Below are 15,918 nucleotides of genomic sequence, written 5' to 3' on the forward strand. Positions count from 1 at the left end.
GCAACGTTGGTATACGCGGCATCGTTTGTATATACCAGCGCCAGCCTGTAAACAGATGTGATTGCACCCCTGTGGGCAATAAACAGGCGAGGAACTCGCAGTTACACTTTGAAAGATTAAAAAGCAGACAGGTTGTCTTTGCGAGAAAAACAAACGGAAACAGCTCACGCTACCGAAGCGAAACCAACCGCCGCGCGCGAGCGGCTGATGACGCGCGGCTGTTATCATAGCGCAGGGATTGAAAAACCAAAAACCACGTAGAAAAAAAAAACAATTTCTTCCACTCGCACGGAGCGGTAGCACCTGCTGGGCAACGGATCTTTAATATGATAGCCTGTTTAAAGTGATAGTCAACTGACGGCACATTAATTGTTCAACCTCGACCACTCGGGGCCCTAAAATTAATTCGTACAATTACGTCTTCGACCCTCGGATGTTGAAACGGCTATTATGAGTAAAGAGATGCGCAGTGTAATATTGATAAAAAAATTGTTCAAATCAAAGCACTCGAAGCGCGCCGAGAGCATGAACGGCGCCGTTACGAGCGCTAGCACAGCCGATCCTGTGTGCTTCAATATGGCGGCGCCGTTGAGGTTGTCTCCACCCTGAACGGCGGCGCTGGTATCGACATCGAGGACCCCGGCCGCCACGCGTACGTCTATTTGTCGTAAAAAAATCCCTCACGTGACCTGATCCTAGGTGCCTAGGGACAGCATCGTTTAGGGATTTTTGAGAAGGCGCGATGCTGGCGCCGACCGACGCCGTGTCGTGTTCGTCCTCGGCGTGATCGCTCTCTGGACCGCGCATTGTTCAACATTCCTCATGCGATCGTGCGTGCTTGCTTGTGTGGTGGTTGTAGGTTCTGTGTTACTTGGCGGAAAGCCATGAGTAGTGGCGGTGCGGCAGTGCGGCTTTGGCCTCGATGAGCTCTGGAACTACAGAATCTGCGTTGTGTGACCCGTGCTTTCTTGAGAACCCGGCGGTGGTGACAATTGAAATATCGAAGTGGCGTCGCCGTGTCCGACTTTGCTTAACGGACATCGAGGGATGTGCTGCTCGTTGCAAGTCATGTAAATGCAGCTGCGTCGACCGCCCACTGTTCAGCGCTGAATGTGTGTTTGGTGCGCTGTGCTTGAAACGAGTGGTGCAGCCTGGCAGCGGGGGTAGCGGAGGAGCAGAGTGGCTTAGGGTTTGCTCGTTCACAGACATGTGCTCCCGTCTTGGTCTCATTAGCGGCTGTCGCGGGACTGCGGTGTGCTAGCTCCTTGCCTAGTATAAAGTTTACGACGCTAACACACAGCATGTTCACGTTTTTCCGCGCTATATGTCATTTGCATGACGGCCGAGTTGAAAACGAGACATATAGTGTTCATTGCGTTTGTGTGTTGTAAATTACTTTCTATTGTGGAAGTTCTGAGAGCCTTATTACGCAAGGAGTGCGAACGTAAACATAAACACATATGTGTCTCTGAAATTTTGAATTACCCATAATACCTTTTACGACTGGTAAGTGGCCTACACGGCCTGTGTGAATCAGCTAACGTATGTTGTGACGGTCTTTCGTGTGGTAGAATGATGCATGTTGCGCGTTTATTTCTGTACTGTTGTAAAAACCATTTGTTTATTCACTCAATACAAATGTACGGCTTATTCGCCGCAGCACATTTTAGTTATGCGGTGAAGCATACTAAAAGTGGGAGGGGGCTGCTATCAGCCAACATAGTATGTCCACTTAGGCGATATGAGAGGCGGCGGGTGCGCGAGTGTCTAATTAAAGAACTCTTATTATGTCCAGTGACAGTGGAGATCATTAACTGTAGCACCAAAGTAGTGGACCACTACCAGAACAAAGGCATGTAGTATGCCCATCTCAATTCTTGTGCTTATGCCAGTCTTCTTTTTTACAGCAATAGCTGCTATGGGCGAACTCCCCTGGTTGTTCTGATGTTACTGGTGTTGTCACTGGAATTCCCGAATTTCTTGCTGGAATATTGCAAATAATGTTCTCATTGTGCTTCGAGGATTCAAACATATGATCAAAAGAGTAGCAGTCCACAATTCTACATTTTAGCCACTCTGCTGAAGGTTCAGTCGCGGTGAATACCAATCCCGGAGAGCGTGATCTAGCCAACAGGTGCCATGATTGGCTAACACCTGCTCAATGTCTGTGTACTGTATATAGAGCTGGCATCCACACCTTCAAGTTCTTACACATCACCTTCCCACTTGTGAAGGCAGTCCTATGTTAAATTTTCTTCTTACATGTGATGACAATGATTGGGTGCACCTGCTTCATTAATCTTCTTCTAGTGCTTGGCTTCTCAGATTTACTGGATGGAGCTGTTGGTGTCTTGTTTTCCTCAAGCAAAGCGCAAGACCTAGCAATGGCTAGCCCAAATATAGATTTGAGAAAACCGCAACGAATTCAGCAGTAAGAAGCTAAAGTGTTTTGGTGTAGATCAGTGGCTAAGTCCGGATATGAAAGAGGAGGAAGAAAAGCCGAGTCTTTCCACGTTAACAATGTGAGGCACAACTCCCACAAATAAATACGACTCCTACTTATTTTACTTTTTTAAGGAGATTACCGACTTGCATTGGCAAGTGTTCACTTCAACAAACACTGCATGAAGTAAGCCTCCTGCGCATATTTCACCAGCTACTGCATCATTGTTTCCCATTATGAGTGAAACTGCAATTTTCTTTATGCTACAAGTTGCCCAATTTTGTGTTTTGCAGTAGGATGTTAGCAGTGCTATTAAGGCACTTAAAACTCATGAATTGTAGTAGAGAGAAAAAAAAAGTAAGAAAGCAGTGGCTTTTTGTGCGTAGACTATGCATACACCTGGTGCTCTTATGGTCATTTTTTCCCTATCCGCTAAACCATTCTAAACAAGAAAAGTTTTTACACAGACCACAACTAAACCACAGGTATTGTTGGTAAGCAAAGTATACTTGTTCGGTGACATTTTCTGCAGCCCTGCTATTGGGCTTTCCTTCCTTCCTTTTCAGCTGTGCAGGTTCATTAAGAAGTGATGATACAGTTTGACAATTTTAATCGTTGAAAGACTTAGCGAAACCTTTTTCGGGTTGTTTTTTCTTGGTTTCAGACTCTGCACATTGCATTTTAAGGCGTGTTTTCTGTGTTTGTTGCTTTTTCTTTATGGGTAGGGCATGTCAACATTTTTTACACCATTTCAAGTATGTGGTGCCATAGAGTGTTATTAGACGGAGTCTTGCCCTTTCATTCTGTACAATTTGATGTCGGTTTTTTGTGTCCAAGGCCGTTTTACAGTGCGATTGTAGTATTTTGCTAAGTTTTGCCTCTGTCACCCAAGCTTGAAAGATTGCTACCCACTGCTGGTGGCATGACACATGTGACATTTCTTTTTCAATAAAAGGAAGTCTGTCGCTTATCCTGTGCACTGGTTGTCTTTTGTCTCTTTGAATTGCAATTTGTTGCCTATATTTGCTCTTTTGTTGCATTTCAGATTAGGAATGGCTATCATAATTGACATTTAACCATACTGCACACAATGTGGATGATATGTAATTGCAATATATGGCCACCATAATTATAATAGAAGTTAATAATTCAAGAATAGTGCCTTTGCATGGTGGTGCAGCCATGAATTGTGGCTATAAGGTACCAGCGCTGCAGATAGCACTGCTTGTGCAGAATATAGTTCAACTCTACTACTTTCAAACATCATTGCTTTTATCTGCATTTGTATGGCTCCAGTTTCAATGAACAACACACATCTGGTGGAAGAGTGCCTTGCACCTGCAGTTGGGCCCAATGAATAGCCAAATTTCTGCCCGTTTTCATGTTATTAGCATATTAGTAAAGGCAGTCGTTTTTATAGTAGCCTGTTTGCCCAGTGTAGAAGCCGCTGCAGGGTGTCAGGATCTCGTACACATCTTGAGCTTTGCAGGGGACACAGCATCTGGCACATAGTTTGTCACAGGCCATGTATTCGGGGCAAGTTGAGTTCACTCATTAGCAAAGGGAGAACCAAGCTTATTGGATATGAAGTAAACCGCCTGTATACTCAGTAGCCTTTTTCATTTCGTGTGACATATATGGTTATAGCGACCCTTGTTTTAAGCACTTCTTGTCCAGCAGCAGTCATTTGCTTTTGAAACACTCAGGATAGCTTTCAGCAAGCTGGACAGGAATAACACTGAAAAACCAGCAGATGTTAATTCTCGCACTTATCATGCGAAGCTTCGTACGGTATGATGAGGGCGTAAATAAATGAGAATGTTCCTCAAGGCCTTGTAGCACATGTGACGAGTTTGGAGCAACATGATGTATAGCACTTTTTTGATTGCATGCTATAGGTTTAGCAGGTGTGGCCATGGTTGAAGTGCAGTGCAAGGTCAAGAAAACCCTGGTAAAGGAGACTCTGGGAAAACTAGTGGGAAGCCTGTTGAACATCTGGTTGACCCACTTGCTGGCTCCATCAGGCAAAGTATGATAAAGAGAAGGAAGTCATCAACACATCAGAACGTTTTTACATATAAACACTGTGCTAAGGTCATAACATGCCAACAAGTCTTAGTGCGCAGGCTATGCACAACCAACTACATATGCCTTCTGTTCGGACATTGCTCATTGTAACAAAGATGGAGTGGACAAAAAAAGAACAACAGCTCCATTAATTTGGTTTCACTGGTATCAACAGTGTTTTGTAAGTGTACATTGCCATACTCCACAATGCCTTCTTGGGTGACATCAGCAAGGACCAGCTTGAGGCAAGGGGTAATGGACGTCTTTACAAGCTAAAAATGCATGCATGCATGGAGAGCACATTTTGTCCAAAAAGTAGGCACTTCACCGGGGCACTGGAGAAGGAACAGGTTATTAACAGTGGACAAAGACAAGCTACTAAACACCCAACACTGTTGCCATGTAACGACCTCTGAAACAATCCCTCTTACAGAGGAAATCATCTTTGTGTATCCATAAAGAGGGCAGATGGGCAAAGCCCCTTCAGTAATGCTGCCAGCTTCAAACGCCCATTTTGCACATCCTGAATGCTTCCTTCTCAAGACTTTGCTGGGTGCAAGCATTCTACTGTCCAAAAGCTGTCATTGAGAGCACTGTTGGTTTGGTGGCAATAAAGTTCAGAAGCAATTGCAACGATCCTCCCTTCCTAGTTGGCCTGGATGCTCATGGTGCTTATGAAGCAGCACCATGAGGCAAGCAAGGTGAACGGATGCCTCCAAGCCCTTGTTCATTTATCACACTGTTCTGTTAGTAACAACCACGAGACTTGAAACCAACAAGCTCAAGTTCGGCACTCGCATGGTTACTGCGGAGGATCCATAAAAAGCACAAAAACAGAAAACTCAAGGAAAAGGATAAAGCACCATTTAACACTTAGTATTGCTACAGCCCACCCCCTTCTTTTATTTTGTTTGGTCGTGCTACATCTTTTTACTATAGATAGGCATGAACTTAGGTGATGTTCCCAATCAGTGTCCAATTTTTATATACACTATGTGCTGGTTCAAAGAGGTTCGAAACACTCCAATGGAAGCTTCAAGTATAAAAGGTGCCCGGAAGAAAAAAAAAAGCTGTGCTGCAACCATCTCGGCAACATCTTGTCCCTTCAATAAAAATTGTGCTTCCATATTAACTTGAGCCCTCCAGTTTAGAGTAAAGTACCAGTGCACTTATGAACAATGAATCAATTCTCAAAGAGCATGTGCAGTCCAGACAAAAGCAGGGGCAAGAATCCGCATTGCGCTCCTGCATTGAAGGTGAATAACACATACCATAATGGCGAATGTGCTTTAGTAAGCTTCCCTGCAATATGAATTTGTAATAAACAAAGAATTGTCAATGAAGCTTACCACGAGCACAGATGCACTTGCAAATTATATCACAATTGAAGATAATGAGCAAACCTATGTGCCCTTTCCACTCTTAGTATGCTTTACTGCACGATGCTTATTTACACCCATGTATTGCGGTGTAGCAAGCTACAAAAGAAACTTAGTGTGATCAAGGAACCCGTACGGGTCCCGAAACGTCTCTGTGTGTTCTTTCACCTTGACTTGGTCAGTGGCCGTAATTTCTTCATCATCATGTTACCTGACCAGACGAACTTTCGTCGAACTCTTGACTAAAAGAAACTTTGCATAATTAGGCTTTGTAGGATCATCTTTCTCGCAATACACTAATATTTCGCGGTGAAGCCTAAGCAGTGTACTGCGGTGAAGCATACTAAAAGTGAAAAGGGGCAAGAGTTCTTTAATCATACACTCGCGAACCCTCCGCCTCTCAGGTCGCCTAAGTGGACATACTATGCTGGCTGATAGCGGCCCCTCCCACTTCTTAGTATGCTTCACTGCGTACCTAAAATGTACTGCGGCGAAGAAGCCGTACATTTGTATTGAGTGAATAAACAAACGGTTTTTACAACAGTACAGAAATAAACGCGCACCATGCATCAGTCTACCACACGGAAGAGCGTCGCAACATACGGTAGCTGATTCACACAGGCCGTGTAGGCCACTTATCAGTCGTAAAAGGTATTATGGGTAATTCAAAATTTCAGAGACACATATGTGTTTATGTTTACGTTCGCACTCCTTGCGTAATAAGACTCCCAGAACTTCCACAATAGAAAGTAATTTACAACACACAAACGCAATGAACACTATATGTCTCGTTTTCAACTCGGCCGTCATGCAAATGACATATAGCGCGGAAAAACGTGAACATGCTGTGTGTTAGCGTCGTAAACTTTATACTAGGCAAGGAGCTAGCACACCGCAGTCCCGCGACAGCCGCTAATGAGACCAAGACGGGAGCACATGTCTGTGAACGAGCAAACCCTAAGCCACTCTGCTCCTCCGCTACCCCCGCTGCCAGGCTGCACCACTCGTTTCAAGCACAGCGCACCAAACACACATTCAGCGCTGAACAGTGGGCGGTCGACGCAGTTGCATTTACATGACTTGCAACGAGCAGCACATCCCTCGATGTCCGTTAAGCAAAGTCGGACACGGCGACGCCACATCGTGGTTCGCTGAACTTCGCTGCCGAGGCGCTAGGCGCTAGGCTAGGCCACGATTGAAAAATCGTCACCACCGCCGGGTTCTCTAGAAAGCACGGGTCACACAACGCAGATTCTGTACTGCCAGTGTTCACCGAGGCCAAAGCCGCACTGCCGCACCACCACTACTCACGTCTTTCCGCCAAGTAACACAGAACCTACAACCAACACACAAGCAACGCACGTACTGTACAATCACATGAGCAATGTTGAACAACGCGCGGTCCAGAGAACGATCAGGCCGAGGACGAACACGCCACGGCGTCGCTCGGCGCCAGCATCGCGCCTTCTCAAAAATCCCTAAGCAATGCTGTCCCTAGGCACCTAGGATCAGGTCACGTGAGGGATTTTTGTACGACAATTAGACGCACGCAGTAGCAACAGGGCGGCGCCCTAGAGGTTCCCACTTTTCTGGCCCAGCTTTTCCTCTAGAGTTGTTCTACTAACTCTATTGTTTGACCGGTCTCGTTGGGTCTGACAGTGGCGACGGCTGTTTCGGCGAGTGTCGGCGGTGCGTCTGTCTTTTTGCAACTTCTCTGGCGAAGTCAACGCAGGCTTGGCCCCGTGCCGAGTGTTTCTTCGTTACCTTCAACTGTGTTGTGTAGTGATCCTTATCCCTGTGAGTGCCAACAAGACCTATCGACGCAGCTCGTGCGGCGTGTGCTCCCGCTGCAAGTTGTCACATTCGCGACCACGTGCGGCGTCCTTGCGCCCGAGCTGTGCGTCTTGCGGGCGGATCGTGCGACGTAGTTTGACTTGCTCACTTCAAATCAAGGCAAGAACAGCCTCTCAACGTAATGTGGGACTACGGTTGATCATCGTTGATTATCGCAAGTGCATATATATCGTGTCTGGCTGTGGCGTGTCCTGAATCGGAGAAAACATGCCTCGTTGCTGTGTGACTAGTTGCCGAAGTGGCTACGATTCGACGAAATCCACGGCTGAAAAAAGACATTTTTTTAAGCCACCCGCTGACGAGTTCCGCCTTCAACAGTGGCGACGGGCTATACCCAGATCGGATAAGGAGCTGTCCAGCTCATGCGCCGTTTGCGACCTCCACTTTCACGAGGAAGATATTGCGAAGGACTTCATTCACAAAGTTCATGGTGACGTGGTTGTCATACCGCGTGACAAGTGGGCTCTTAAGGAAGATGCCGTGCCGCGCATTTTTCCCAATTGCCCTAAATACTTGTCGAAGCCAGCGCGAAAACGCAAGGCTCCAACCGTGCGTGCACCGCCTCGGCCTAAGCGTCCGAAAGGGCAAAAAAAAAAAAAAGAACGACAAAGAGGCTGCTACGTCGAACTTCTGCGTTTCTAGGGAAAGCAGTGGTGACATTGACAGCAATGTTGTGCAGGAGAATAACATACAGCTTTTCAATGAGTTGTGTGGAATGGCAGCAGCAGGCCAACGGTTGCAGGGTTGGTTACTTGAGGTGGTTGGCACTACAATCGTGGTGTACAAGCTGGTAATGAGAGAAGACCTCCCAGCAATCGACAGGGCTGTGTTAGTGTCGAGAGACATGACCGCCTCTGTCAGTGCCAAGGGGCAACGTGTGCAATCAGCTGTGTATGCTTCTGATGCGAGCATTGAACTGAAATCATGTGACGACCTAAAGTTGCTACTTTCATGTATTGAAAGGCTGAATTTTTGTGAAGGTTGCCCTGCTGATAATTACCCCTGTGTCTTGTCATCAGCTGTGGCCATTAAAAATGGTGAAACATGGCATCGCAAATCATGCACACTTCTGTCTCTAACTGCAACATGCCACGAATGCCGGAGTTTGCACAAGCTCTTCTCACAGCGTCGCAAGACAAGCAACAGGTTGAAATATAGGAGCACTAAAGTGAAGTCCCGGCGTCGAAAGGCATTAAGAGCAACTATGCAGAGAGAAAAGACGAAGAAAGAAGTAACCACCATGAAAAAAAAAACTTCAGAATGTTACAGAAGAGAGAGTGGAACGTGCACTTGACATTCTTCCAGATAAACAGCAGCTCGCTTTCAGGACTGCTTTTCAGGCAGCAAAGGCAAAATCGAAAAATGGGAGGCGGTACACAGAAGAGTGGTTAATGGCATGCCTTCTGCTGCAGATTTCAAGCCCAAAAGCTTACAAACTGTTATCTGATATGCAGCTTCTGCCACTTCCTACAAGAGCACGCCTTCATCAGATTATTAGTGGCATTCCCTGCAGGTACGGTTTCAATGAGGTATCGCTAAAGAGTATCCGAGAGCATTTTCATGAGAAGAGCCGCCTCAGAAGGTGCGGTGTTCTATTGCTCGATGAGGTAAAGCTCAAGCAATCTGTTGCTTTCAGCAAAACCTCATACAAGATGGATGGCTTTGTTGATTATGGCGATGTGACAAATGCCACCACCGACCAACTTGCTGACCACGCACTGGTGTTGATGTTTGTTCCGCTTTTTGAGAACTGGGTTCAACCCATAGCATCTTTTGCCACAAGAGGTGCGGCACCTGGACGGATCCTTGTACAGCTCCTGTTAAGTGCCGTGTTGCAGCTTCACAAGCATAATGCTTCAGTGCTTGTTGTCGTAAGTGATGGAGCAGGTAATAACCGCTCAATGTGGACGAACTTGGGAATATCGGGGAACATGATATCGCCATGCAACAGCATCGAGCTCCCCTGGGAGCCTTCACAAAAGATCTTCTTTATCTGTGACGTTCCACACATAGTCAAATGCATCAGAAATCATTTGAAAAAGCACACCTATGGAATGGTAAGAAGAAATAGGTGCACTTAGTTGCAATGGAGCTCAGAAAATTGGTTCTTTCAGGCGGGAGATCATCAGATCAACTTTGCACATTATGTTGCGCTGTATGAATCCGAAAAGAGCAAACATACGAGAGTTGTGCCAAAACTGACTAGAGCGCATGTTGCCCCGGACAACCTCCAGAAGATGAGCGTTCGACTTGCTACATAGGTACCGTGAAATACAACGCTTAGTATTTTTGGTTATTTTTTAACTAATTTATAAATGCACTTTTTTCAGCTATTCAGCCGTGGAACAGCTATTGGCATCCGCATATACAGAGAAGCCGGTGCTGAAGGCATGATGGGTTCTGGGGGAACAGAAGCATTCACCAAATTGCTTAATGACCTGTTTGATGCTTTGAACATAAAGCTACCTGAAAGAGGCATTAAAAGGCACTCAAAGGAAATACAGGCAGGCCAAAGTACCTTTTCATGCATGTTGATGCCTATTTACTGACATTTTACCTCATTCTTTCAAGTCATCAAAGACTTCTTGGAAATGTTGAATGTCACAGAAAAGAACGCCGTGGAGAAAGGTCTCAAGCTCTTTACGTCTCAGCTGACCACGGAGTCCTTGCGTGTTACTTTGTTGTCAACGCTTGACATCATCGAGTTCTTACTGGATCAGGGTGCGCACTATGTTTTGACGGCAAAGTTGAACCAGGACCCCCTTGAGGTGATAATGTGATCGGTGCTGCTTTATGAGTGTTGAAGTGATGAAGTTGCTTGTGGCCTAACAAACCATGTATCTTTTTCAGCGCCACTTCGGACTTGTCCGTTCCTTCGGAGGCGATGAATCTCACCCTACTGTGGTCAATTTCACTCAAAGATTCCGCCTTCTGAGTTTGTACACACCGATAAAAACTGCTTTGCGTGGGAGTGTGCAAGGTGTGCCAGGGAATGTGCTTGTCAGCGTACAGGACACACTGAGGAGGACGAGAGAGTTTTACCGCGCCAAACATGTGTCCTTGCGTGAACGCATAGAAGAAAAGCTGCTGGAGATGACGTCAGAAACAGCCAGGAACCCTGGAAAGCAGGACGACAATCCCTCCTACTTCAAAGGAGAAGTGGGCGATGCTATTGTCTACTACTTGAGTGGATATGTTGTGCACAAATTTGAAAAGCACACATGCCTTCTGTGCTTAGAAGACATAAGCAGTCCAGTGCCCGTTGTTTGCCGTGATGCATATCTGACGGCTTATAGAAGTTTCAAGGAAGGCTGCATGGAAAATCGTACAGCTAAGTTGTTGAGTGTGATGAAACTTGTAAATGATGTAGTTTCTGTCACATTAGATGAGGCTGGTGCCTGCGAAAACATTTTCTGGAAGGTACTAGAACAGCTCGATAAGTGTAGCCTTGCTCGCTTGGGCTGTGCAGACCACATGCCAGCATTCACATGCCAGATATTGAACTTTGTCATTGTGACAAGGATGCACTTTTTCTCCAGAGATTTTAACCATCGGTTACAAAGCAAGGAAAAGGTGGCTATAGCAAACAAGAAAGCGCGTCTCTTGTAACTCTGGCTCTTGGAAAATGGTTCCCAGTTGATTTTTATTGCATTGATTCAATAAATTGTTGTCAATTTGGCTTTTGTGCTTGTCATTTTTCGCGTTTTATAGCCTTACGAACGGCGAGCTTTCACTGAAGTAGTTCAGTATCTTGCGTTTAATAAACGCGTATCCTAGAATTAAGTGTTCTGGAACAAAAGGGTGGTTCTAAGCTTTAGGTTTCAGTATTTTCGGCGGCATCAGATGCCTGTTTTACGTGGCTCACCGCTAACATGTGATTTTATGCAAAACTGAATTAAAAAGAACAGGAAGCCGATGAATCCTCACAGCTCAATAGATAGGAGTCCCGCGCAGCAGTAGCTAGGTTCAGGCATCTCAGTAGCACCTCTGCCGGGTGGCATCGCTCTAATGGCTCAAACGATATTCTAGTAGCGAAGTGGAAATAATGTTTACTCACTATCTCGAAAATAACTCCCATTACACATAACTAACTGCGTAAATTGCGTTTAACGCAGCGCGCAGGCTCCGTAACGATGATGCGACCGGGCCAATGGTGTCAGAAGCGCCATCTCGCGAGCGGGAACCGAAGGGGGCCACATTTGCCGCCGCATCCCGGCGGAGTTTGCAAACTGAAAGAGGCAATCTAGTAACGGTACTCTCAAGTTCAACAAATGGCCACAGAGGGCGAAAAATCAAACGAGGTGCCTATAAAGCGAGATATAAGAAGGAAGAAGAAGCATGTGCTTGCTGCGGTAAAGCTAGGGAAACGACGGAGCACATTTTATTAGAATGTGAAGACGTCTACCCAGCGGTCGATTTAGGCACCACTGACCTCCTTGAAGCCCTTGGGTTCAGCGGAAGCAGTGGTAAAGCAAACAGGTCCGCAATAGACATTAGTAAGAGGTGATTGGAGGATTGGTGGAAGAAAAGTATGGAAACGACAAAAGACGGAGACGTACAAAAGCACAGTTCGCAATAGGGGATTAGAAAATGTGGACGTGGTAGTTGATAGTGTTTTTTTTTTCTTTTTTCATTGGTTAACCTAGGTAGGATATTAGGCAGCATAGTAGCAAGAGCTTGGTGGCGCAACCCACTTGGTGGCCCCGTTCCAAAGGGGACGCTCATAATTACATCCATCCACCCATCCATCCATCCATCGCGTTTCAGCGTAAGCGTGCAAGTGGAGCTACTATACTTTGGTCACATACATTAATTTGTCCTTTCTCTGCCAGGGGCGCTAAATATGCTGAATTTTTTTACTTTACACGAACCATTAACATAAACAATCGAGGTGTCTAAGGATGTTTTTTACCTCAGGCAAATAAGCAGTTGATTTTTTTTATTTGATTGTTGGAGCTGCTTTTTAGTCAAGGTTTTTGTACTTGAGCATGTGTTGGCGGGCTAGTTGGTTAAGCATGATTACAAAGACGGCGCCGAATAAAACAACACACGAAGAAGGGGGACACGAGACAGCAGCGCCTACGTGCTGTCTCGTGTCCCCCTTCTTCGTGTGTTGTTTTATTCGGCGCCGTTTTTGTGCTTGATTAACCACCGACAACCGACAGCCTATTGGTATCGATGTGTTTCCTGGCCGTTCGCGTTCGAATACTACGGCGGTAAAACATTTTCGAAAAGCATGCTGGTTTCGTCTGCGAGTCATTACATAGATTTGCTTTAAAGAGGTCTACTCTTGGCAAAAAATAGTGCCTCATTTTGTTTAGGCGTTGATTATCATAATGAATGTGGCGGATGTTGAGGGAGTACGCTTGAAGGTACGTTTTTATGCCGTTGGTCTCCATAACACCGTAAGTACGCAAACCGATGTCACAGATCACCCGATGCATCATTGTGTGTTCTCCGTCATCGCTTGTATGCTGTACGCCTACTAATTCTTCATTTCTTCTTCAAGTGTTGTATCCTCCTTTTGTCTTTGTTCTGTTGTGCTTCACTTACAGTATGTCATTTTGTCAGCTGTAATGCGCATTTGCAAAACCAATATAGGTTTGATAAGACGCAGTGGTTATCATAATTTCACTACACATGTATTAAGCTGGCACATATGGTTCAGATACAGATACCTGTATGCGGACTTGCACGACGTTGATGCGGAGATTAGGATAATTATGACACCCGTAAAGAAGAGGCAGCTGACGGCCGTAAGCTGTTGCGTTCCTTCCGCCAAACTATCCGGCCTGGTAGTGCTGTAAGGATGCTGTATAAAAGTGACACGCGGTGACAGGGAAATTATTATACTTAGCAGCCGACCGTACGTTTTGTAGCTTAGGTCTTCTTTTTTGTGCGTTTGTGCTACCCTTATTAATGAGCCATTTCTTGACTATGTGCTTGACTATGTAACCGCGTTTGTGTGGATGCGTGGACGTGTGCTTTTTGTTGTACTTGTAAAACGCAAATAAAATATTTTCAAGCTTACTCAATCTTTGGTGTCGTGTGCGTTTATTCCAGTCGAGGCCATCGTGCCACCTGGAAACCGCATTCTGTCAGTAGCCTTACACGAAATGCAACAGCTGGAGCGCGGCGGCACAACTCGGGGTAACGGCGGCGTAATAAGCGAAAAACCGCTCGGGATGCCTTTAAAAGTCAATTCAGAGTGTGCCTTAACTCGATATGACTCAGCGCTACATATATTCTGCTGCGCCTCGATCGTGCTCCCGCCAGTTTGGTTGCTGTGTGGCAAACGTAGCGCCTACATAGGCGCTACGTTTGCCACACAGCAACCAAACTGGCGGGAGCACGATCGAGGCGCAGCAGAATATATGTAGCGCTGAGCGCCTACATAGGCGCTACGTTTGCCACACACCAACCAAACTGGAGGGAGCACGACATAGCACGATCGAGGCGCAGCAGCCAGAAACCCAGTAAAGCCACAGAACACCTGGTAAAGCGGCAATACTGTTTCCGATGGATGGATGGATGGAAGGTAGGAGCGTCCCCTTTGAAACGGTGTGATGGCAGTTGCCACCATGCTCAGATTTTTATTTTGCCTTTTATTTTTATCTGTGTTGTGTGTTATTGAATTTCTTGATTTTCTTTAAATACGTCTTCCTACCATTTTAATCTTATGTCACCTCTCTGCTTTTGTGCCACCAATCCTCCAATCGCCTTTTGCTAATTTCCACCGCATATTTATTTACATGACTATTATTATCTCTGAACCCTAGGGCCTCAGGAAGGGTGACTGTGGCCGCATCGACATCGGGCTTGATACCATCACATTTTTGTATGAGGTGTTCCATTGTTTCTACATATTTACCACATACAGTACATGTATCTTCTTTGTTAAATTTCTTTTTATAGCTCCGCGTTCTAAGAAATCCTGATCTACCTTCAAAGAGTAGGGCACTGCCTCTTGAGTTATCATAAAACGCTTTCTTCCTGATCTGCTGTTTCCAGTATCGGTATAGTTCCACACTATGCTTCTTTTCCATTGAACCCATCCAACTTTTACCCTCCGCGTTTTTAACCTGTCGTTTAATGCTCTGTCTTTCTTCGTCCTCGTGTCTGGCATACTTACTGGTTAGCTTCCTAGTTCTTTTCTGCCATTGTGAGTCAACGCTCTTTCTGTATAGGTATTTAAACACCTTAGCTGCCCACCTGTTATCGTCCAATTTCCTCAGATGTTTTTCGCACAGGATTTTACTCTGAGCTTCCCGTGCTTCGAACGATGCCCAGCCCATGTCCCCCTGTACTGCTTCGTTTGTGGTTTTCCCGTGGGCACCTAGTGCTAACCTTCCCACAGCTCTCTGATTTACTTCTAGTCTCGACTGAACCTCTGCCCTTAAACACAGGACCGCATTCCCGAAAGTAAGCCCCGGCACCATTACTCCCTTCCAAATACCTCTCAGTACCTCATACCTGTTGTACCCCCACAATGCCCTATATTTTATTATACCGGCATCTCTTCGCCCTTTTGCTATGAGAGACTGTTCGTGCTTTTCCGTGTACATCTACCCTTTGTTTACCCATATCCCCGAGATATTTGTATTCGGCCACTCGGGGTATTTCATGGCCTTGTATTGTAAGCTCCTGATCAGTGGTATCATTGAAAAACATCCCGCCGGACTTAGCTGCATTAAAACTGAAACCTAAACTGTCTCCTTCGTCTCCACAGTAATTAACCAGAGTTTGCAAATCCTCCTGGCTATCTGCTAACAGTACAATATCGTCCGCATACATTAAACCCGGTAGTCGTTGCTCAACAACCTTTTCGCCTAATCTGTACGACAGATTATACCCAAGATTGCTTCGTTATAACCTTCTTTCCACGCTTATCATATAAAGCATGAACAGCAGCGGTGATAGAGGACAACCTTGCCTTAATCCTTTGTGAACCTCAACAGTTGTCGTACTCTTAATTCCTTCCCATGTTATCTCAACATTATTTTCTCGATATATTTCCTGTAGAAAATCAATTAGCACATGACCGATACCTTCAGCTTTTAACATGTTCCACAGGAGTTCCCTGTTCCCGTTGTCGTATGCACCACTTATGTCCAGGAAGACTAAATACAGAGGTCTATGTTCCGCCTTAGCTATTTCTATGCACTGGGTAAGCAC

The 15,918-nt window shown here is 45.6% G+C and overlaps 1 protein-coding gene and 1 pseudogene across 1 annotated transcript; both read left to right on the forward strand.

The window, feature by feature from the left end:
• The first annotated feature begins 8,218 nt into the window (after positions 1-8,218).
• On the forward strand, positions 8,219-11,422 carry LOC142557939 (uncharacterized; annotated as a pseudogene).
• LOC142558597 (uncharacterized) lies at positions 10,095-11,422 on the forward strand. The gene is made up of 2 exons (XM_075670750.1): positions 10,095-10,511; positions 10,594-11,422. The coding sequence occupies exons 1-2, from the start codon at positions 10,335-10,337 to the stop codon at positions 11,350-11,352; spliced, it is 936 nt and encodes a 311-aa protein (XP_075526865.1). The 5' UTR covers positions 10,095-10,334; the 3' UTR covers positions 11,353-11,422.
• Positions 11,423-15,918: the final 4,496 nt, after the last annotated feature.

Source organism: Dermacentor variabilis, chromosome 9, assembly GCF_050947875.1.
Source record: "Dermacentor variabilis isolate Ectoservices chromosome 9, ASM5094787v1, whole genome shotgun sequence".
Classification (NCBI taxonomy): Eukaryota; Metazoa; Arthropoda; class Arachnida; order Ixodida; family Ixodidae; genus Dermacentor; species Dermacentor variabilis.